The sequence below is a fragment of the Pseudomyrmex gracilis genome, unplaced genomic scaffold (genome assembly GCF_002006095.1).
Source record: "Pseudomyrmex gracilis isolate BER0280 unplaced genomic scaffold, ASM200609v1 scaffold_160, whole genome shotgun sequence".
Classification (NCBI taxonomy): Eukaryota; Metazoa; Arthropoda; class Insecta; order Hymenoptera; family Formicidae; genus Pseudomyrmex; species Pseudomyrmex gracilis.
In genome coordinates this window covers 140,199-163,148 of record NW_018020744.1, presented here as the reverse complement: position 1 = coordinate 163,148, position 22,950 = coordinate 140,199, and the positions used below count along the sequence as shown (strand labels likewise).

The 22,950-nt window shown below is 35.6% G+C and overlaps 4 protein-coding genes across 8 annotated transcripts; 3 read left to right on the top strand and 1 right to left on the bottom strand.

Annotated features, from left to right (window-relative positions):
- The first annotated feature begins 452 nt into the window (after window positions 1-452).
- Window positions 453-4,580, top strand: LOC109857470 (eukaryotic translation initiation factor 5A). 3 transcript variants are annotated; one of them, XM_020433781.1, is made up of 4 exons: window positions 453-548; window positions 1,424-1,713; window positions 1,846-1,980; window positions 2,358-4,580. In XM_020433781.1, the coding sequence occupies exons 2-4, from the start codon at window positions 1,438-1,440 to the stop codon at window positions 2,427-2,429; spliced, it is 483 nt and encodes a 160-aa protein (XP_020289370.1). In that variant the 5' UTR covers window positions 453-548; window positions 1,424-1,437; the 3' UTR covers window positions 2,430-4,580. The 3 variants fall into 3 exon arrangements, with proteins under 3 accessions (XP_020289370.1, XP_020289367.1, XP_020289371.1); XM_020433778.1 differs by lacking the exon at window positions 453-548 and adding an exon at window positions 560-649; XM_020433782.1 differs by lacking the exon at window positions 453-548 and adding an exon at window positions 996-1,227.
- Window positions 3,406-8,788, bottom strand: LOC109857469 (F-actin-capping protein subunit beta). The gene is made up of 4 exons (XM_020433777.1): window positions 8,370-8,788; window positions 7,935-8,146; window positions 7,483-7,855; window positions 3,406-7,399 (listed from the first exon to the last, which is right to left on the bottom strand). Exons 1-4 carry the CDS (start codon window positions 8,370-8,372, stop codon window positions 7,166-7,168), a joined length of 822 nt encoding a protein of 273 aa, XP_020289366.1. The 5' UTR covers window positions 8,373-8,788; the 3' UTR covers window positions 3,406-7,165.
- A 280-nt stretch (window positions 8,789-9,068) lies between these two features.
- On the top strand, window positions 9,069-16,128 carry LOC109857479 (polypeptide N-acetylgalactosaminyltransferase 1-like). 3 transcript variants are annotated; one of them, XM_020433799.1, is made up of 10 exons: window positions 10,036-10,113; window positions 12,892-13,238; window positions 13,368-13,556; window positions 13,694-13,860; window positions 14,273-14,447; window positions 14,597-14,927; window positions 15,035-15,220; window positions 15,289-15,537; window positions 15,644-15,790; window positions 15,902-16,128. In XM_020433799.1, the coding sequence occupies exons 2-10, from the start codon at window positions 13,042-13,044 to the stop codon at window positions 16,055-16,057; spliced, it is 1,797 nt and encodes a 598-aa protein (XP_020289388.1). In that variant the 5' UTR covers window positions 10,036-10,113; window positions 12,892-13,041; the 3' UTR covers window positions 16,058-16,128. The 3 variants fall into 3 exon arrangements, 2 of the variants coding, with proteins under 2 accessions (XP_020289388.1, XP_020289387.1); XM_020433798.1 differs by lacking the exon at window positions 10,036-10,113 and adding an exon at window positions 12,396-12,825; XR_002250505.1 differs by lacking the exons at window positions 13,368-13,556; window positions 13,694-13,860; window positions 14,273-14,447; ... (3 more) ...; window positions 15,644-15,790; window positions 15,902-16,128 and adding exons at window positions 9,069-9,234; window positions 9,461-9,568; window positions 9,776-9,848; window positions 10,403-10,890; window positions 10,964-12,825 and having other exon boundaries at window positions 9,981-10,113; window positions 12,892-13,046.
- Window positions 16,129-16,833: 705 nt separating this feature from the next.
- LOC109857456 (mucin-5AC-like) lies at window positions 16,834-22,560 on the top strand. The gene is made up of 5 exons (XM_020433763.1): window positions 16,834-17,133; window positions 17,813-17,934; window positions 18,111-18,263; window positions 18,354-18,733; window positions 18,893-22,560. Exons 1-5 carry the CDS (start codon window positions 17,111-17,113, stop codon window positions 22,511-22,513), a joined length of 4,299 nt encoding a protein of 1,432 aa, XP_020289352.1. The 5' UTR covers window positions 16,834-17,110; the 3' UTR covers window positions 22,514-22,560.
- The last annotated feature ends 390 nt before the right edge of the window (window positions 22,561-22,950 follow it).

Genomic DNA, 22,950 nt, shown 5'->3' with positions numbered 1-22,950 from the left:
TATATATATATATATATATACATATATGCGTATGTTGTGTATTATATAGATATAGAATATTACATATATATAATATTCTTTTTTATCCTTTTTCTTGTCACGTGATTTTAGTCACGTGTTGTTTTTCCACTTCTCTCTCTCACTATTTTTTGAGTTTGATTTTCATGCGTTATTTCTGACATTTCTCATATGTGTATTATATGGTTTATAAGACGTATATACTATCTGTCATCGCGGTGACAGGTTGTGTTGTTCACTGACAACACGTTAAATAAAAATAACAATAGCGTGCGCGTAGCGCGCGCCTGTGTTGCGCTAGTTTGTACAAAAAGCAGACGAGACACGCGATTGGTCGATATCGCAACCGTTAATTCGCGCCGTGAACTCGAATGTTCGGCGGCGCCGCGTGATGGCGCGCCGCGCGACATCGTGACCGCACCGGCGGCCGGCGAGAGCGTCCGTGCAGTCGACGTTGTGAACCCCTATTACGATTTTGTGGCGCGCAGGCGCAGCACGGCCTTCTGGTTAAAGTATCCATCTTGTTCCATGTGAGTATCTCGAACTGTTCTCGTTTTCGGCCTCGTCCGATGGTGGTAATTGTCCGCACGAGCGGCAAAATATCGAGATTGCGTGAGCTAATCTCGGCCCGGTGTGTATCCGCACGGCCTCGACGTGCCGGGGCGGTTCTTGACGCGCCGCGACGATGACGGTCCGTGCCGAGCAATGTGGCCCGTTCACGATTCGCCCCGTTCGGTCGCATCTTCCCAACGCGTGAAAAATACGCCGTGTACGACGACGGCGGTCACGGAACGGCACGCCGCGCGTTCTTAACTTAGCCGGTGCTCGTTAATACGCCGTAGAAGTCGCATTATCCGCCGTCCTCGTCGCCGCGCGAATGTCTTTGGTTAGATCGCACTCCGATCCGCCGCCTCGGCATCTCTCGCCGTTGCGCGAACTCCCTGCGATGACGCGCCACGTGGTCACACTGCTCGTCCAGGTGTAATCACGTTGCGGTATCTTTAGCTCTCAGTGATTCGTAATTATCGCGATTTTACCGGACTGCTTTTCATCTAAATAAGAGCAGACACAAGAGAGACAAATATTTCTCATTCGCGTTTTGTTAACACAGCTTTACCGACCATTTTTCTCGCAGATAATACTAGCACCGAACCTTCATTTCTGATAGTCATCGATTAACCTGTTTGTCCGAGACAAATTTTTAGAATTGTAAAATGGCTTTATAATCGCTTTTAAGATACATAAAATGTTTATGTTCAAAAACAATTTGAATACAATGTGGCATATTTATATGAACTAGATTGATGCTAATTCTTTTTTAAGCTTTATAATAAGTTTATGTTAGTGTTAGAACTTTTGAGTTTTTGCAGTTAGTATTAACAGACTTTGTGCTTATCTCTTATAGTATTCAGAATAGACATGGCTGATATAGAGGATACCCATTTTGAAACTGGTGATGCAGGAGCGTCTGTGACGTATCCTATGCAATGCTCTGCACTGCGAAAGAACGGTTTTGTGATGTTGAAATCACGTCCTTGCAAGATAGTAGAAATGTCTACATCTAAGACTGGCAAACACGGTCACGCCAAGGTCCATTTAGTCGGTATTGATATCTTTACTTCTAAGAAATATGAAGATATCTGCCCTTCCACACACAATATGGATGTACCGTTTGTTAAGCGAGAAGATTACCAGGTAAAAGTTCTCTTAAAATTACATGACAATTATGTTTTATGTTTATAAATATATTTTAATAATTTTATATTTATGACAAAAGCAATATGTGTTTGAAAAATTTTAAAAAAATTTGTCATTGTTTTGTGATAGCTCACAGATATATCTGACGATGGTTATCTTTGCCTGATGGCCGATAATGGGGAACTGCGTGAAGATCTCAAGATACCTGATGGCGATTTGGGAACACAGCTGCGTGCTGACTTCGAGTCAGGCAAAGAATTACTTGTAAGTACAATTTTATACGAATGGAATTTACAATTTTGTAACTATAATTGTGATTATTATTGAATTATAAAAAAATGCAGAGAACTGTAGAAAAAAATATGAGAACAGTTTTACACATTAGTTTTTTACACACATTTAGTTTTAAAATATTTACAAACTTATGCGATCTTTCTGATATATATAATATATGTAACTCTGACATGTGTCAAATATTTGTTTAAACAACCATCTTTTGACAAGATACTGGTTAAAAATGATTTTTAGTTTTTTGATTGCAATAATATTACACCAAAGAAAATCTGCTTGAAGAAAAATCCATATATCATCCTTCCAGAAAAACATGTTAATCATACGTAAATTTTGTATTTTTTTTTCAGTGCACTGTACTCAAAGCTTGTGGAGAAGAAGTAGTAATTGCTGTCAAAAACAACACCTCTCTCGACAAATAATTGTGTTCAGTCCGATGACACTACGACAACAAAATATCCAATCTACATTCGAGCAAAACCACCCGCTTAGCCAATCAATCAACATCTTTAATATTGGTCAACAAGGATAAACAACAATAATAACCAAAAAAAGAAAATTTAGAGGAAGATGCAGAGAACAAGACGCGTGAAAGAATGAAGAGAGAATGTATGAGAGGGAGAGAGAGAGAGAGAAAGAGAGAGAATAAAAGAAAAGCAAGCAAAAATAAACTAAAATGAGCGGGCTAGCAGTTCCAATGTTAACAACAGCAACGCGCCGGTGCGAGAAGCGATTTTTATTAAAGTAACATCTTACTTAATTATTCAATATTTAAATAAATAATAATCCGGGAAAAAAAGGAGCGAAAACTAAATATATTTACGCTCAGTTACACGTACATGTACACATTACTGGCAAGTAGCATACAACAATATACATATGAGCATAGGTATATATATACATATGTGTACGTATATACATCTATATATACCTACCTCATACACACGTACATACACAAACTACACACGCGTTGTTTGTTATACCAGAAAATGGCGACAACTTCAGCAAAAAGTTGATTGAAAAATAAAAACTGAAAAAAGCCTTGACACATCCTGGACTTTTTTTTTTTAAGAATAGAGAAAAGAAATTATTTACAACAGCTTTGTAACTTATTACACTTATGCGTGTGAGTGTGAGAATGCGAGTGAGAGAGAGAAAGAAAGAGAGAGAGAGAAAGGGAAAGAAAACTTGTTAAAGACCAATATAAAGAGATCGTGAGATAAGGACTCCCGTATCCTTACGCGTGCGCGCGGAACAATTTTTCATGGGATGCTAGCGATGCCCAACACGAAGCAGCTCACTTCAAGCATCTTTCCTAAATGATACTATTAGATAAGACTGCGATTTTCGCTACAGAATTTATACAGGAAGCTGAACAATTGTTTTGTTTTTTTATTATTTTTTTTTTTTTTTTTTTTTTAAGTTGTGAAAAGAACTCGAGAGTTCTCGAGATTTGTAGGTCTAATGAAAGCACAAAAAAAGAGAAGTTCAAGGATTTTAGGATTCATCTCCCGTCGAAGACTCCGTTCTGTAGCCAAAGTTTTTAGCGTAAAATTTTGTAGATCTAAGAAATTTATGAAACTAATGATAGTTTTGTTTTTTAAATATTTGAAGCTTCTCTTTAGATACGTAACGTAACAGAGAGAAAAATTTCAAAGAATAAACAGAATCTGGACTTGAAAATTTGTTAGAATAAATATTCTAATCTTTTATATATACATATATATATAGAAATTTAAAACATTGGCAAATCAAAATTTAAGAAAAAGTTTATAGAAACACATATGTATACATCTGTTATGTACATGTGTACATATATCGGGAAATCTGAAAATCCTTAAATTCACACAAGGATACGTGCAACGACTTTATTAATTATAGTATATTTCTTATTATTTCTTATATTATTCAAAGATTGAATTATTAAAAAAACAAACGCAAGATATATCTCGCGCAATTTGTATGAGACAGAGCATCTCTGCGTGTGTGATTTCAAATACAAAGAGTTAAAAAAAAACAAAAAAAAACAAAAAAAGACAAAAAAACAATAGTCTCATAGACTTTTTGAGTATGAGAGTTATAAGCACGATTGCGGTATCAATGGATATTGAAGATGCGAAGGGAGTGTCAGAGAATTGATTTAGACCTTTAAATTTCCACGAGAACATCGAGATCAAAACGAAATACGATAATTATTACGCGCGCTTTGATAATGATGTAGCGCAATAAACGATGTCGCGTCTTGTCCAGAGACTGTAATTGGCTTATATATATATATGAATGCTCAGACTTTTATTACAATTTTGTTGTAATATCTCGTTTTAATAAACATTTTTCAGAACAGGTTACACGAGCTGCTTTCACTCAACAAGATAAACTTGTAATTAAAAATAGACGATGTACCGTGTTTAGAAAACAGAGATTACGATAAGTAAAAAACAAAACAAAACAAAAAAAAAAAAAAACAGAAGAAAAACCGCGAGTGTGTGGAAGATCTTTGTGTGAAACTGTGTACGAAGAATCTTTCCCTTACATCCTTTCCATCTCGTGTCATCGTTTGTATAAAAACAAAAATTGTTCCGAAAGTGCAGTCTGAATGATTAGGAGAATAATTATATATATTAAGCAGATATATAATATTATTAACTGCAAAAGTGTAATCACAGTTATCAGTGGAAGGAGGATGTTTTTTTCTTACGAAAAAACTGGATTTATACAATATTTGCATCTTATTTTTTGTTTTTGGCAATACTTATTGTTTGTATACACACACACATACACACACACACGTATCTCAATTGAGATACTACTTTATCTCCAAATTCCTATTTTTTCAACATTTAAACTGTTTTATGTGTGCTACGTTCAAATTCCTTGCATTTCGGTTACCGAGATATATTTCCAGCGATTAAACGTTTTTTACATAAAAAAAAAAAAAATACTCAACAATTTTAATCGTTCATCGAAGAACACAAGCAGATGCAAGCTAGAAACGTGCCTTCCTCGATGACTTTGATTGCTTTGCAACGACATTAAAATCGAAAAAAAAAACTCAGCTATTATAATCTAAATAAAGTAACGACTAATTAACTAATTGAACAAATAAACCAGCGTCTGTAATCTATGTGTGCTATGTTGGACCAGGCTCATAAATTCTTTCGATTGTTATTTACATAATCGAAAGAAAACACACATGAAACAAAAGGAAATAGTGTATACAGTTAATAGGAAAATATTCATAAAAATTAATATACATGATAATATTTTGATTTAGTTCTTTCTTAGACTGACTTGCCCGCACACACACTGCCACCGTTTGAAATTTGCAAAAAAGACAAGATGTGTATTTAATTTCTTTGTATAGTGGGATAAGTTACGTGGGGTAATATAATCGGTGGTACAATTCAAATGTGTAAAAAAAAAAAAAACAAACAAACAAAAGAGGCACTAACTTAAAGACTTACGCTTTCCTTTTCTCCGTTTACGTACTTAGAAATTCACTCGATATACACTTTTTGCGTCTCTTTATATTACGAGAAAGCAATCAAGCGGATCCTAGAATACGCAAGGATATGTATATGTGGTTGCGCAATCGTTCACGGAGGATCCAAGGATTTATAGTACCAAGAGTGTTTTTTTCTTTTTATTATTAACCATCTTGAGTTTATTGAGACGTCAGTCATCTGATGTACCGATCAGAATCGAAGTTCCGGAAATGAGAGTACAAGAGGAAATTTGTAACACAATTATATCCTTTTAAAGATTCGTGGTACTGGCGATCTTTGAGATCCGAACTTTCCGGTTCAAGGATCTGTAGCATCAAAGATACGTGGTATACTCTGAACAAGCAGAATACCATGTGTTAAAAAAAAATAAAAAAAAATAAAAAAAAATAAAAAATAAAAAAAAAACGAGAAACTCCACTAACTAATAAATATCCGCAATACCAAGAATCTGTGATGCCAACGGATTTTTGTACTCGTGAAATTTTTAATATATATAAACGAATAATAAAAATTTAATTTAAAAACTTTTATTTGCGCACTATATATGAATTTATTATCATAACAAATGCAAAATGCAACCGCTCCTTTTTGAACTTTTTTACATAAAAAACAATAAATCGTTTTATACTGTCCTGCAGAGAGGATCAGAGCTGTATTTTGAATTTAGTTCTAAATAGAGTATAAACGCGAGATGCCTTCTCTTAATATAGCCAAGCATCTTACAAAAACTTCCGAACGTTTGCGTTGCGCTTTCTTGTTGATTTGACCAACATTGATAGAAATGAAGAGAGAATTTTTGCATGTTTTTTTTTTTTTTTCTTATGCTTTACAATTTGAGTGTTCAAAAAGATTTTCATTTTTACGAAGTAAAGATGAATCTTCTGTTACAACAATTGCGATGCGATTCCTCTCTGACAACTTCATATAAATTGTTTTCCAGCGTTAAATTACACGCTTTTAAATTTAATCCTAAACAGTACAAGTTCAATATATTCATACTTTTTAAATATTATGTGTGAAACTCTGTTATGGATTTATAATTTTTCTCCATATTTGTCAAACAAAGACGAAACGAAGAAAATTAATTGTTGTGATCTTCGAGGTTTTTCTTTCACGTAGTAAACGCTAGTCTATAATATAATTCGTTCTCTTTTGCATTTTACATTTTTTTTTATCTAATTTTCTCTAAACGCGTTGCACCTTTCCCGCATATTTACAATAAACTCTATTTTATTCTAAATTAAACAAAGTATTTTTCATACTGTTTAGGTTTAATCAACGCGTCCGTAATTGATTCACATATCTGGACAACAAAGCGCAATAGTATAAATGCCATATTTCAATAGTGTAGATTGACCACAATAGTTTCAAGGATTCTATAGATACCTGTTTGACCTGTGGGCAAAGGTCGCAGTATTTCAATATATTCCCAAAAGTCCAAAAAGATTTCAAGACTTTTTCGGGATAGTTTAAAGCCTGCTGCAAAGAATACAGAATTTTTTTTAAAAAAAAAAAAAAGATTTCACGGACTCTCTTCAAAAATACAAAAACGTCTGCGAAGATTGAAAGATCCTGAAACAAGGTCGAAGGATCCAAAAATACCATGAAATCTATTCGCAATCGTAATCGAAGCTTTCCGGCTGCTCGCAGGATCAATTGTTGGCGTTTCGCCTTTGCAGCGCCGCTGCAAGATCCTGCCTGAGCGCGGCCTGTTGTCTCTGATCGGCTAATGATTGCACCGATCGCAGCCCGTTTACGATATCTTTCGTTTTGCCGAAGTAGATCTCATTCAGGGTATTGCGGATCTTGTTCTCCATATCTTCTACCATTCTGCCAATATTTGCGATATGGGGGGACGTTTCGCTGATCTGAGCGTCTTGTTCAACCTACAATCATCGCAACAAATTAGAGAGCAGTGTTTCAAACAAGAAAGATACGAGAATTTAACACGCCTGTTATAAAAGCTTACTTGACGCGTCAGACTGCCACCTAAATTCATTGTGCCAGATCCATGCTTGTTAGTTTGCAACCACAGCATGGCTGTCGATGTGAGTTTATAATGAGCAGTACGACCAGTCGATTTCTCCTGCACTTCTACCACATGTATAGAGTCCCAGCATCCCTTAATCTTCTTGGAACCATCGCCGGCCTTTTTGATAAGAATTACCGCCGCAAAACCATGATCCAGGTCCCACAAGTACACAGAGGAGACTCCACCTTCGAAGTAAAGCTCCCGATACTGATCAAAAGCGTGATTGGCATCTATCTCCAATTTTCTCAGCCGTTCTGAAGGCATAGAGCCATCTTCTAGTGGGGGATCGTAAGTATTACTCCAGGGAGACCTGTGGAACACATGCTCGCATAAAGACAAAATACTATCTCTTCTATTTTTGTACGCAGCTTGAATATTCTTCATCAAACCTGTACGAATCCCCATCTCTGTTGTAGTCACACAAGAGGTAGTCCTTGCCAGACTCCTTGTCCTTGGCAATCTTTAACGGTTGATCCACCGAGGACAATAGATCCTCACATAACGAAGGAACCAAATCGATCAGATCGCTGAGATTTTTTTCGATTTGCTGCGGCGGTAACCTCCGCATCAGGTCCAGCGCACAATCCATTTGTTGTTCCGTCTAAACGGTTGTATAAACAAACAAAAAAAATAGAAATAGAACAACTGTTAAAACTTGTGCATTTATGTTTCTCGCTACGTATATCTCAGAAATGACGATAACGTAAGAAGATATGATTAACAGAGATTATTGTCTCGATAGAAAAAAACCAGGAATAACTGATAGGACAACTCAGTGACACGTATGTATGATTCGCAGGTGACAAGGATGAGGAATATCTCACCATAGTGCTCGCGATGCAAATTGGGTTATAGGCCGACGAACATCAAAGTCTTGCTGAGCCGATGTCTCGACAGTGAAATAAACGTGAAACGTACTGCTCAATCGTCACTATCTTGCCGGGATTTTCTCGAAAATAAACGAAACCAGCATTTAAAGGGTGTGTCGTGGTGCGAGCAGCGATTGGCTCGTCGCGCTCGTCGCTGGCTGTGTTGCCTCCGGAAAGAGCAAGGTTAACTGCCCGCGTCGCAGGTTCGCCAACCGTCGTCGAAGCTCAAGTTGACACTTTCGTCTGAATAAAAATCACTTCACAACGACATATAAAAATATTTACTTACTACGAGACAAGTAATTAACACAATGCAACAACATCGATAAATTAAAAACCATCGGGCCTAAAGCCCGTTCTACATTAAGGGCAAGACGCGAACGCATCACAGGTCTCGTAAAATTGACTAATCGCATAGTCAAATCAGCCGATCGATCACGTGATTGGTCAATTCCACGAATCTTGCGATTGGCGTTTGCGTTATGCGCTTAATGTAAAGCTGCGTTTCGTTTCACGCATATGCGCGTATTTATATATAGTATACGTGACGTATATTATACATATGCTATATATATGCGTGAAACGGAACGCAGCCTAAAACGGATGTAAAAGCGGCTTAAGAATGGCCGCGTTCAGCAGACCAATTGCCGAGTTGTCGTCTTGTCAACAATTGACGTTAATTTGTTGGTTCTAAAAATAAGAGCCAATCACATTCCATTACATGCTACAAAGCAGCTTGTTCTGCTGAACGCAATCAATTAATACGTATGCTTGTGATTTTTATGAAAAGGATGTGATGTAACTAAAAACTTTTAAATTGGTAGGTACTTTAAATAATATATTTGTCTAATTTAAATATAGTATTATATAACATATATATATGTAATATATATATGTAATATATGTGCCACAATTATTTCTAAATGACTTGGAGCTATTATTAGTTGTGTGTATAAATTTATTTTTACTCAAATATAAATTTATTAATAGCAATGTTTATTACTACTATGTTTACATTCATTTATGCATACTTTTATATATTTCAGAGATACACTCTAGAAAAGAATTTTTTTAGAAATGGATAAGACAGAAGACATTGTTAATAAATATACATGTGAAGCTACAAAACAAAATGAGGTTCAAAATGAAGCTAGGTAAGAGATAAAATTAAGAAAAATAAGAGGAGACTAGAATTAAATACAAAAAATTCTTACTTTTAAAATATCAAAGTAAAATCTCTTTAATGACTTTCCAATATCAAATTAATGAAATAAGTTTTTAGTATTATTTCTTAGCTATATTATTTTTGCGTTTTTATTCATTTTATGTATGCGTTAAAGTTTTTATTTTTGTTTTTACAGTAACTTTCTTCAGCAAGTTATCATTAGAAATCCAAAAGAAGAAAAATTGACTATGACGGATATAATACCACAGGTATAAGATATTAATATCTGTTGTTTTTCTCTCAGATATATAACATACACATAACAGTATCTTTTTTATACTTTATTTATTTAATTATTTTATGTTTATACATATATATATATATATATATAATATTTTTAGATCATTGCAAGCTGTATAATTCAATGTATAGTTATAAAAGCTGGAATAAATTTGGTTTTCAGCACAGTTTTGCTAGATGGATTGAAAACAGATAGTGATATAAGTATTACTGACAGTGAAGAATCTTGGATAGGTCAGTTTATAAGAACTTTTGATGATTTTTTTACAATTTAACAATTTTCAGATATAGTTTTACTTAATCTTTAGAGAATAAGAAGATCTTTTTATAATGATAGTGTTTTATATATACATATATATATATATATATATATATATATATATTTAATATGCAATATTTTAATCATCTCTTCTTGTTCTCTAATGGTTAATAATTGTTTGATAGAAAATATTTCTTAATAACTTTATTTTTTTTTTAATAACTTTTTTATTTATTTATTGTTTTGCACTTTTTTGTTCCATAGCAAGTTTAGTTACAATAACATTACCAATAGGATCTACCATTGCTGGTCCTCTAATGGATAGATTTGGACGCAAAATGGTCTCGGTATTGTCTTGTGTTCCTGCAGCAGTATCATGGATTTTGTTGATTTTTGCTAAATCTGTTATTACTATTTACGCAGCCCGAATTGTAATTGGAATTGCAGCAGGGCTTACGACTGTTGGTTTTGTTTACATATCTGAACTTACACATCCACAAATCAGACCAATGCTTTTATGCCTTAATTCTGTGTTTGTTTCCTTGGGTATATTAATCACCTGCTGTCTAGCTGCACTGCTAGATTGGCGCAGCATAAGTATGGTTTTCCTTGCACTAGAGTCTTGCATTTTTTTTGCACTTTACTTTGTACCTGAAAGCCCCTACTGGTTATGCTTTAGAAGCAGCATGCGTGATGAAACACAATTGTGTGAGATGAAACGCAATTTGAAACGACTTAATAGAAGACAAACAGTAAGTAAGATACATGTATTTCAAAGTACCTGTACAAGAATCTCAGACCTATCATAAGATAAACGTTTTCTAGATTTACGAGCAAGAATATTCACGAATCATGGAAATATGTAGAAATCGCGTAGTAAGTGACGAGACATCAAAAAGCACATTGACACATTTAAAAACTTGTTATCATGCATTGAGGTCTGCAGATGCTTATAAACCTATAATAATACTTCTCTTACTCTTCCTACTGCAACAACTATCTGGTTCTTATCTAGTTATATTTTATGCACTTTCAATTTTTCATGAAATTGGTGGGGCATTCAGCAAGAGTTTTGACGAAAATGGTGCACTTGTTTTGTTGGGTGTTATCCGATTTATTGTAAGCGTATTAACTGTCTTTTTTAGTAGAAAGTACGGCAGAAGGGTTCTCTGCAGTGTAAGTGGAATTGGAATGACTATTTCTATGTTTCTTTCCGGAATGTACATGCATTTAGCAACATCATATGATGATAACGGTAACATAGAAGACACCGGAGCTGATAAAAAGTGGTTATTACTAGTTTTTATATTATCTTACATTTGCACTAGTACTTTTGGATTTACAAACATACCGTGGACAATAATCGGAGAATTACTTCCCATGTCCATACGTGGTATTGGTGGAGGTGTCATAGTTTCTTATGCGTATCTAATGATGTTTGCTGTGGTAAAAAGCTATCCCTATATCGTCAAAAGTATAAGTATCGAGAGTATATTTTTCTTTTTCAGTTTTACATCCCTAATGGGTACAATTTTTATATACTTTTTTCTGCCAGAAACTTTAGGCAAATCGTTTTCTGATATTCAAAATTTTTTTTCTTCCAAACACAAGGCAAACAAAGCGCACAATGCTGATCTTACAATTATATAATTGTATTGCTTTATATAAATGAGATTTATATAATTTGGTGATTTGCATGATGCTAATTTTAAGAAATATCTAACATATTTGTATATGCAAAAATCATTAGTACTAGATCTGCAGACCTATTCTGCAACTTAACGCATGCATTTTTACGTATCGTGTGTCGTTATAAAAAGTTAAGTTATAGAATAAAGGAACTGGAATGGATCTGGTATAGATTTTTTATATTTTTTATAAAGAGACATATTGTCTAATAAAACTTTTCGAGAAGAACGTCTAAAAGACGTTATGATGTGCAGTTATATAAAATTAAGACCAAGAGTCTTGGTCTGAATATTGCAAAAAGCATATTTAAGGAAAGAAACAATTTTTCTGGGAAATACATATAATAAATCTCTTGCTGGATTTTGTGGATTTCTGACACTAAATGTGTTTACTACTTGGAGTTGTTTGCTATGATCTTCTGATAATTTTAAAACATTGACAGAGTGTAGAAACAAATATATACAATTTTATTACATATAATTATATTTTGCTTTTGTTTTTCAGTTTACATAGCCACACCTGCATGATAATTTTAGTTATATTCGCACATATTATCATTTCATTTTACATATACATTTTATATGTAAAATATATCAAAGAAAATAGTTTATATATATATATAGAACTTTGAAAATGGCTGCGTTTAGTAGAACTCAGTACTTTCCATACATAAGCGCTTTGCGCTGAGTTTACCTTTTTAATTTTTATTAGCGCAATACGCTGTTATAGTTCATTGCAAAATATGGCCACCGCGTAATAAACACGTTGGAAAAGCGTGAATTGCTGCAAAACGTTGCAAAGCAGCTGGGTCTATTGAAAGCGATCATTTTTCTCCAGTTAAACCAGTCTTATATTATGCAACTAGTAACACATATACATGATATATGGCTTTTAAGTTTGTTTTTCTATTCTTTTTGCATTTGCAAAGACCAAGTGTATATCGGGCCGTGCATACCATATGTATCGGTTTTACCACGTGTAAATGACATCTGTCGAATGTACGCAGTGCGTAACAGCAATTTTTTTTGTGATAAATAAATTTATTTAAATTTCTTATGTTGTAGGTGTGCAAGCGATGTGAAAAACGCGGCTATATAACATTTCTATGTGCAACAAGTGTTGGTCCATTATAACCTGACTGTCATCAGCGATTACTAATTACGTAAATTTGCAATTTCGATTGCAACGGAACAGCGATGATTTACTCATGAGAAATGATGTTTACCCGTCGGAAATCATTACTGAAATTATCATTATGCACATTATACATAATCGGCATTTTGGTCATTGTCAGGCAGATGTTTCACGCTAATGATAATCTCAGAATTTACAAAGCTCGGATTGACAAGAAAAATTTTTCTCAAAGACAGAAAGATGTAGATTTTGCATTACAAGAATTACAAAACGAACGGTATGAATATATTGCTTATTATTTTATACATCTAATTCCTGTGCACTTGAATGGTTTGTTCATTCACAGTTTCATTCAATTATATGTGTTTTATTTCTTTAAATAAATAGAATTAAAATAATGTTCCAGATATGAAAAACAGATATCAAAATTGGAATCTAATGTTGTACCTGGACTTGGAGAAAATGGAGAACCTGCTTATTTACATGGAAAAGAAAAGATTCAAGGTGAAAAAGCACTAGCAAAGAAAGCATTGAATGTTGTTCTTTCAAATAAAATATCACTAACTAGGCAATTACCAGATATACGCAATTCATTGTAAGAATAATAATATATACATATATATATATATATTGTCCAGTATTTAAACAGAGATTATTTTTTGCATGCAACTGTAGCATTTATTTTGGTTTGTTTTGTGTTTTTTACAAATGCATGTTGGCTTTGTATTGTAGATGTGTGAATCTTACATATGACACATTATTGCCAAGTGCTAGTGTAATAATTATCTTTTACAATGAACCATGGAGTGTTCTATTGCGCACAGTACACAGTGTCTTGAAGGGTTCCCCTCCATATTTATTAAAAGAAATTATTTTGGTCGACGATCATAGTGAGGAAGGTATTTTTAAATTAATATTAAAATAGAACATTGATATTCTAAATAAAATTTTACTTTAATGTAAGATGACTTATAATAGAACACCATGAAGATTAAGTTGTGGTAGAGACCTATCTGGATAGTTGTACATGTATAATTTTAATGAAAATATAAATTGTTTCATACTTACATATCTTCATTGCTAAATATAAGCAACGACAAATGCAAAGAAATCCAATTAATTTCCATATGTTTTTTAATGTTTAGCTTTTATTCAATATGATTACAAAAGCAAATCAGTTATGTTGTTTGTTTAGAAAATAATGTTTGTTTCGAATTATGTATGAGAATAACGCAGCTATTTAACATTGTGTTGCCATAAAGTCATCTTAACTAATAACATAATGTGTAAAAAGTGTTTCTTGATTTGTAGAAGAACTTCAGGGACAACTGAATTATTACCTTTCAACGCGATTGCCCGCAAAAGTAAAATTATTCAGACTGCCATATAGACAAGGACTGATACGTGCTCGTCTTCACGGAGCTAGAAAAGCTGTAGGTGATGTCCTTGTTTTTCTGGATGCACACTGCGAAGTTATTAAAGACTGGTATTTTGATTTGAGATTGGACGTTATATATATATATATATATATGTTTTTATATATCTGTACATTTGGATTTTTATATTTTAAGTACAAAACAATTTTGTGACGTACAAAAACTTTTTGTATATAATACATATTTTAATATGATACAGGTTACGACCTCTGTTACAACGAATAAAAAATAAGAAAAACGCTGTATTAATGCCGATAATTGATAACATTTCTGAGGAAACGTTAGAATATTTGCACGATAACGAACCCGCCTTTTTCGAAGTTGGTGGATTCACATGGTCGGGTCATTTCACATGGATAAATATTCAAAAACACGAACTTAAATCACGTGCTTCCTCTGTATCGCCGACTAGATCTCCCACAATGGCAGGTGGTTTGTTTGCTATTGATAGAAAATATTTTTGGGACATTGGTAGCTACGACGACAAAATGGATGGTTGGGGAGGTGAAAATTTGGAAATGTCTTTCAGAGTAAGTTATATTTTTTCAAACAAAACTTGAAGTATGAATCAAGTGTTTATATGAAACATTATATGCCAATGTAGAATGATAGTTTATTGATCTTCATTTTCCGATAGATATGGCAATGTGGCGGTTCGTTAGAAATCATTCCTTGTTCCCGAGTCGGTCATATATTCCGAAATTTTCATCCATACAAATTTCCGAACGACAAAGACACTCACGGAATAAACACTGCTCGTTTGGCGTTTGTTTGGATGGATGATTATAAAAGATTATTTCTACTCCATCGTAGTGAATTTAAGGTAATATATCAGATGACTTACAAGATTATTAGAATATTTAATTATATCTTAAACGAATAAAATCTCAGGATAATCCAAAACTGGTCGGAGACTTAAGTGAACGTTTGAAATTGCGTAAAAGACTCAATTGCCACAGTTTCAAATGGTATCTCAATAATGTTTATCCGGAAAAATTTATTCCCGACGAGAATTCGATAGCATACGGCCGCGTCAGGTTACGTGGCAGACGATTGTGTTTAGACAATTTGCAGCATGAGGACGACAAACCGTACAATTTGGGATTGTACAGTTGTCATTCCAAGTTGTATCCAAGTCAGGTGTGTAAGTTGATACAAATTTTTAAATTGTTATTAAATATATTTCGTACTTACGACGGAGGAAAGGGAGCAAATTTAAAAGATCAGCTATATTCTTAAAATTCAGTTTTTCTCGTTGAGCAATTCTGGTGAATTGCGAAGGGAAGAAGTGTGCGCGAAAATATTGGATGATGACAGTTTAAAACCGTATATACAAGTTCGAATGTCACACTGCAATACCGAAAAAGGCGAAAAGGAATGGATATTAACTAAGGTGTGTGTGTGTGTGTACATATAATTGTGTTTAATTAATTTTCAACACGCGCTGCATACGTTTTCAAATCGATTGAAAAAAAATTACTTGCTGCATTTGCAAATGTTGTAGAACGGCAAAATAATACACGTAGAAACCGGCCTTTGTCTTGACGGCACTAACTTACACAGCAATGACAACTTACGGGCAGCTCGCTGTGCGAACGTGCCGGATCAGCACTGGATGTTCGATTTTTATCCCAACAAAAATCAAATACCATCTACGTAACATATGCGTTAGAGTACGATTTATTGTACTCTAATGAATAAAGAGTTTGTTTTTATTCGTTTTTTTCTGCAAGAGAAGATGCTTCCACATTCAAATTCCTATCCATGTATTTTGTTGACTTCTGTTTTATTTATTTATTGTTTTTTGTTTTTAATGTATATACGTATTTGTAAGACTGTTTAAAGTACATCTGAAGAGAGAGAGACTTTTAGATAAAAGTGAGTTCCGACTGCTTAGAGAGCAAATTAAAATCATAGTACAGTCGTTTTTATTTGATGAACTCGGCATTTTTATCGCAGCGCACGTACATATTACATTGTGAATACCAAAATTTCTTATAAAAACTTTAACAATTTCTAATGTATACTGAATTTTTCTTAACAAATATATAAATTTTTTACAAAGATCGTACATGGCACATTTAGTATTTAACATGAGAGAAATAATAAGGCCAGTAAAATTCAAGCGCTGTTGCGTACAGAAATGATTTTAAAATATAAATTAAAATTTATGTATAAAGACAACCTGATAGAGAAATATTCAATTCTAGTTGTTTTGCTAAAAAAAAAAACAGCAACCAATTACGTGTCTCGAACTGGAGAAAACAGCTATATGACGTTCCTCACAATCTGATGAATGATAAATCCGATTGGTCAACTTCCGTTGTACACCATCCGTAATTGCACGTTCTCGCTTGTAACCGAGACTTTTCGATATCGAATTGGAGCAATGTTTTCAGAAATGTCGCGCGCACGATTGTTTATCCGCCATTTTGTTTTGCTGCTGTACGCGCAGTTTTCACAGCACGGTGGTTTATATGTACATATGCATATTTATATTTTAAGATGAATTTAAGCGATTGAGATAAATTATATCGGACAATATATGTTATCGCTTCGCCAGTCGGTTGTGCGTTTGCAAAAAATTATTGTTGCACGAGGGGAAATGTGAAGGTTGCTTTTACGCGCGAGGCACGACAGTTCGTGACATGTTACATCGCTGACCCAACTTTCCTGACTTTTGAGGCCAAATGGCGATTACTAAATAAAACGGATGATTTTCGCCTTCCTCATCACGTAAGTTCTTATTTTCTTTGTCGCGCACACGCATATAAAACATAGCGCCGCAATATTTCAGCGTTGCAATTATTATAAATCACAAAAATATCTAGGGCACCCACTCAATACATTAACCATAGCTCTGTCAATGTTTTCCCCAATTTTCATCCGCACCGTTATGTGGTGTTGTTCTATCCTTCGAAATGTTATAAAACCAAATTTATGTTACAAGAGAAACTGGATTGTTAATCTCAGTTGATGATCAATATACACATGTTTATATTGGTATATATATTTTGTACACACATATACATGCACACACACACATATATATATATATATATGTATATACTCTACTGTTTTCTCTTTGTGTTTGTTCTACTTAGTTGAACTGTTTTTATAGCTATTAAATTTATTATTTATTTATTTGTGATTTATATAAAAAATTTTATCTCCTAGTGTATATTTTATAATAAAAATATAATATTGTGTATGCGTGTGTATGTGTGATGTGTATATCTTTAATGCGTGATGATAAATTATATATTTATGATAAAACTTATATTTTTATATACAATTTATATATAAAAGAATAATATATACATATCGCATGTTTGTGTATAATCTCCTACGTTTTATATATGTTGCTTGTATAGAAAACATCTCAAGTATATATTAATATATCTTTGTTTTATAGGATGTCGGGACAGAGTGGTGGACGTCGAGTGCATTTAGCTAAGCTTAATGAGCAGTTAACATGCAAATTGTGTGGAGGATATTTCATTGATGCAACCACTATCATAGAATGTTTACACTCATGTACAGTATCTTTCTTTTTACAGTGTTGTGTTACAATATAGAAAATTGTGTTACAATATAGAAAATATCAAAAATTCTAATTATACAATGAATATAAATTCTCATTATATTCATTGTATTGTATAATTGCATCAATGTTTGTGCACAGTAATACATTTCAAAACTATTTGTTTCAGTTTGCAGAAGTTGTATTGTTAAATATTTGGAAAATAACAAATATTGCCCGATTTGCGAAGTACAGGTTCACAAAAGCAGACCGTTGTTAAATATACGACCCGATCACACATTGCAGGATATTGTATATAAATTGGTACCTGGATGTTATCAAAGTACGTTTTATCTCTTTAAGTAAAGAAAAAAATATTTTTGTTTTTTTTTGTCGTGCAAAAGTAACGTTTATATGAACGTATCTCTTTTAGATGAAATGCGATGTCGGAGAGAATTCTATGCGAAACATCCGGAACTGTGTAATCAAGTGACATCTCCGGAAGCTCGCGGAGAACCTATAGAATCCCACATATATTCTCCAGATGAGTCTCTCAATTTATCTTTGGAATATTATAATCCTCACTCGAAGGATTTGAGTGAGACAAGTGCTATTAAAGATGGTACACAAAAGTCGTTCTTAAGGCGATACTTGCGGTGTCCTGCAGCGGTTACAGTATTTCACTTACAAAAATTAATAAGAGCCAAATATGGCCTTAGTGATACGCATAGAGTTGATATAATGTACAAAGAGGAACCTTTATGTAGTAGTTATACATTAATGGACGTGATGTACATCTATCACTGGAGACGGGTACGTATTTAATTTAATTGGTTTATGGAGAAGAAGGCAAAGTGTCACTTCAAATCGAAGTGTAACACACATTTGTTACACACTGTGTTCATAGAAAATTTATAATCTAATCAAGAAAAATATTAATGTGTGCAGTAATCCATAAACATTTTATTGCAGAAAGTACCGTTACATTTAAGCTACAGAATATTCGAATCGTCTTCGAAACGCATAAAATTATCAGAGGACAATGCCAATTACAAGAAATCGATAACCGATGCTGGCATTGATTCCATAGAATTGAAAGACGAGAAGTCGTTGAAACGCGAATGGAAGGAAGTGCAGTTAAAAATATCGGAAACCGGTGTGATGAGTATAACCGATATATCGAACACGGTCCATAAAAGAGACACAGGTATCGATAATTTGCAAGATGACAAAACTTCCGAGAACACTATCACTTCCATAATCGAAGTAAATAAAGCGGATTCGCTAGTTGAAAATTGTGATACATCTAAACCTACGGAGATGATGCGACCTACCTTGGTTATCGACGCTCAGGTGACAACAAATCCAATATTTCCTGATTCGGACGACGTGTCCCTCATTACGATTGACGTCAAGCCCATATCTGAGAATTCATCCAAGAGTGAGTGTTGCACACTAATGACTCAGCAAAATGGAAACGCAACAAGACAGACAAATGAAATAGGAAATCATACTGTTGCGAAGTCGCAACAAGATAGGCGAGAAATGAAAAATTGCAATCAAGCTGCTGATGTCAAGGAGGAGAAAACGGTATTGCAAGAGCAAAAAATTATTAGACCAACGATAGAAGATGTGGAAGAAAACGCATCTTTTGCTGGAAATAAGGACGGGAATATCGCCGATAAGAAGTTGTCGATAAATAATAACAACACAGATTTTAAAACTGAAGCTCAGAAGGAATGCGCGAAGAATATAAGCGAGGCGAAAACAGGAAATTCCGGATCAAAAATTGATGCGTTGAGCGTGAAGTTGCAATTTCAACCAAAAATAGGTCAAGTTAATAACACCTACTCCAAGAAAACGCCAAAGGAAAAGCGAGTTTTTCAGCAGAATACGAAAAAATCTGACGGTAAAACATTGATGGAAGATACGAAACCAACTGACGTAAAAGCACGAACGACTTACGGAAATGCGATGGAGAAAGTGTCGGTCTCGTGTTCCACGGCAACTTGTACACAAAAACCGATCGTATCCGCGGCGACGTCTCAGAGCGTTTCGACAACGGATCCTTCATCCGCATCTGGCAAACAGGAAGTTGTCTACGACAAAGATAATCAGAGTACAAATATTGACGTGCAGCAAGCTCTGGATTTGTTGGAACAGAGAACAACAAACTCATCTGTCCAAATACCGAGCGCGGAATCTATTCCGAGCCACGCGACCAATACGATAAATCACAGATCGCAATGTTCTCAGAGCAGCAATACAGCGGTCCAGATGAGTGAAAATATTGCCGGTGCACAGAACAACGAGTCCACGTCATCGGTGAAACCAGTGCTCAAAAACTCAAACAACAATTGCGTGCCACAGAAATTGTTAGGAGCGTCACCCGTCGCTTTTTCAACATCCAACAATTCAGCGTTATCTGTGTCTCAATCAAGCACGCAAACGTCATCAATGAGTTCCACATTAGTGAAGAATAACTACTCGAGTAACGACGCAACTATCATAACGGCCACGTCGACGGCAACGATTACAACAACAGTGGCGTCGAAACCGGCATCGTCGTCCGGCGCGGTACCACCGTGTCCGGACGCGATTCCCATATCTCTGATGAAACAGGCGTCTATGCGCAAGCAGGAAGCGACCGCCAAGGGCACTAATCTAAATGAACTTTGTGCGAAAATCGGCTCGAATACGATTGGCTCGAAGATCAACGATATCTGTGCAAAAATAGGAGAAAATTCGAAGGAGAAAAACAAACTGGAAGGGCGCGGGAAGTTGGATGTGCCGGATCTGCTTAAAATAAACACTAAGAAAAGTCCGTCGTTATTTACGTCTGACATGGCAATCAAACACATACCGAATATACCCAATGTTCCGGTGTATACTCCTAGCACGTCTACGGTACAAGAGAGTAAATGCACGAAATCTGTTTTGCCCACATCAACGTCGTCCAATCCGCTCGCGGTATCAACGTCATCGTCGGTACCATCCTCGTCGTCTCACGTAACCCAAAGAATGTCTTTGAAAAAGCAGAACCAACCAATGGGATACAAAACATTACGGGATCCGCCCAAGTCTTGGAATCCGACATTGTCGAAAAATAATTACGTGGCGGTTAAAAATCAAGCGAAGGAGATGCAGATTCAGATCGCGTCCGAAGGTACGAGCAAGCAGATTCCGTCGAAACCGGCCAAGATCTTCAAGATGCGAAACATGCCGCGATATCTGGGCAATCCCGCGTCGGGTGTAAAACCTATGTACGGTGTCGCGAACGACACGAAGGAGAAGGACCAGTCGACGACTAACACGAAGAGCGTCACGCTCAATATGATGAAGATCGATCCCAAAACTCTGTCGCCTATCGTTTCCACGGTCAATTCGCCGATTATTTCGCCGCCGCCTTATTCGCTGAACGCCCGAAGTTATCAAAATACTCCGTTTCCGCGGGACATATGTCGCAACACAGGTTCTCCCATATCGCCGAGAAATTCTCCTGTGAACATGTTGTCGACCAATCCGTTTATACCGTCTCCTACACCCAATACAAATCCACGAATCATATATTCACCTTTTCCACCTCCGTTCCCGGACGCTAGTCGATTCCCGAGTCCTTTGATACGGTCGCCCATAAATATCCCGCCTCCCAGTGCCTTCCATAGCAGTTTACCGCCGTCGATCAACAAGCTGTATCAACGATCGAGTTACATACCACAGACCACTGGCTACTCGCCGGTGTCCTCCGGTCAGCCGCCGGCGGTACAGAGAATACCACCCACTCATTCGTCCTCGCCGAAGTCGCCCAAGACCTCGTCACCGAGTTCGATCTCGTCCTTTAATCTTGGAAAAGCGGAGTCGCAACCGCCGATCACGTCGACGGTGGACAGCGTCGCGTTACTTTTGTCCAAAAGCATGCCCATACACTCGCTGCAACGCGGCACAGAACCTAACGCGTTCAACTTGTCGAAAACTGGCAGTTTAACCCAAACGTCGATTTCAAACGTCGTCGAGACGTCGTCTGCGATAAGTACAAAGGATGCCGTTACCGAGACACAAGCCGCCATCAAGCAGACTTCTTCTTTGGCATCGCATAATTCCGCATTAGTCACGAATGTCGATGTGTCTGAAAACTTGGGCTCGCAAACGAACAGCGCGAACGAACGGAAGCAGTCTAAAGACGCGGCGGAGACGCAAGAGACCGCGCGATGTAAAGAGGAAAGTTCCAAACCGAAACTCGTAGACACAAAATGCGTCGTTGAGATTGCGGACAACACCGTGAGCTCGCCCGATAAGAAAGAAAAGAATCAAGCAGCAGCAAAAATCAATGGCGACGTTACGACGGAACAGTTTGCTAAAACAAAATCTAAGGAAAATAACGGCGACGAGACGACAGCAACGACAGAAACGACCGAATCGGGCGGCCAAGATGAGTGTTCGTCGCTCAGAGAACATAACAATCCGAAGAACAATGCTCAAGCCAATGTCAGTAATTCGCCAATGAACATCTCCAAGAACGAAGATCTTGGTAAGACCAGCGATCAGATACAGGGTAAAAAATCCGAAGTGCAAAGAAACAAAGCGGAAACGTAATCGTGAGAAGCAAAGAGATTCTTTAAGTAAAAAAAAAAACGCAAAACACACAGTCTCTGGCTTAAAAAATACATATTAGAATAAATCGCTCGATAGGCTTGTATACATGGCTCATATTCTGATATTTACTGCCAGTAATTCTAACATTGTTTCCAACATCCATACGATCCCACATATATTCCGCATACATAATACATTTAAAAACTTGCGTTTATCCGCGTTTATGTAGCGAGAAATATCAGAAGAGAGAGAGAGAGAGAGAAGCAAAGTTGTAAAGCTTGAAACGATTAATTTATCGATGTAAGTGTCGCGTGGTAATGAGCAAAGAGCAGAGTTACGGCCATTGTTAAAATGTTCCATGGCGTGTTAAGAATCTGTACATTTATGTAAATAACAATCACGAAAGATCTAATTATTTTCTATTTTAAATGAGTTAT

Coding starts and splice junctions, on each gene's coding strand:
- LOC109857470 (XM_020433781.1), top strand. CDS start 1,438: ATGGCTGATATAGAGGATACCCATTTTGAAACTGGTGATGCAGGAGCG. Junction 1,714..1,845: donor TTAAGCGAGAAGATTACCAG/GTAAAAGTTCTC, acceptor GTTTTGTGATAG/CTCACAGATATATCTGACGA. Junction 1,981..2,357: donor AGTCAGGCAAAGAATTACTT/GTAAGTACAATT, acceptor TTTTTTTTTCAG/TGCACTGTACTCAAAGCTTG.
- LOC109857469 (XM_020433777.1), bottom strand. Junction 7,856..7,934: donor AGAGATGGGGATTCGTACAG/GTTTGATGAAGA, acceptor TGTGTTCCACAG/GTCTCCCTGGAGTAATACTT. Junction 7,400..7,482: donor GTGGCAGTCTGACGCGTCAA/GTAAGCTTTTAT, acceptor CGATGATTGTAG/GTTGAACAAGACGCTCAGAT.
- LOC109857479 (XM_020433799.1), top strand. CDS start 13,042: ATGATGTTTACCCGTCGGAAATCATTACTGAAATTATCATTATGCACA. Junction 14,448..14,596: donor TGCGAAGTTATTAAAGACTG/GTATTTTGATTT, acceptor AATATGATACAG/GTTACGACCTCTGTTACAAC. Junction 15,791..15,901: donor AGGAATGGATATTAACTAAG/GTGTGTGTGTGT, acceptor CAAATGTTGTAG/AACGGCAAAATAATACACGT.
- LOC109857456 (XM_020433763.1), top strand. CDS start 17,111: ATGATTTTCGCCTTCCTCATCAC. Junction 17,134..17,812: donor ATTTTCGCCTTCCTCATCAC/GTAAGTTCTTAT, acceptor TTTGTTTTATAG/GATGTCGGGACAGAGTGGTG. Junction 17,935..18,110: donor CATAGAATGTTTACACTCAT/GTACAGTATCTT, acceptor TATTTGTTTCAG/TTTGCAGAAGTTGTATTGTT.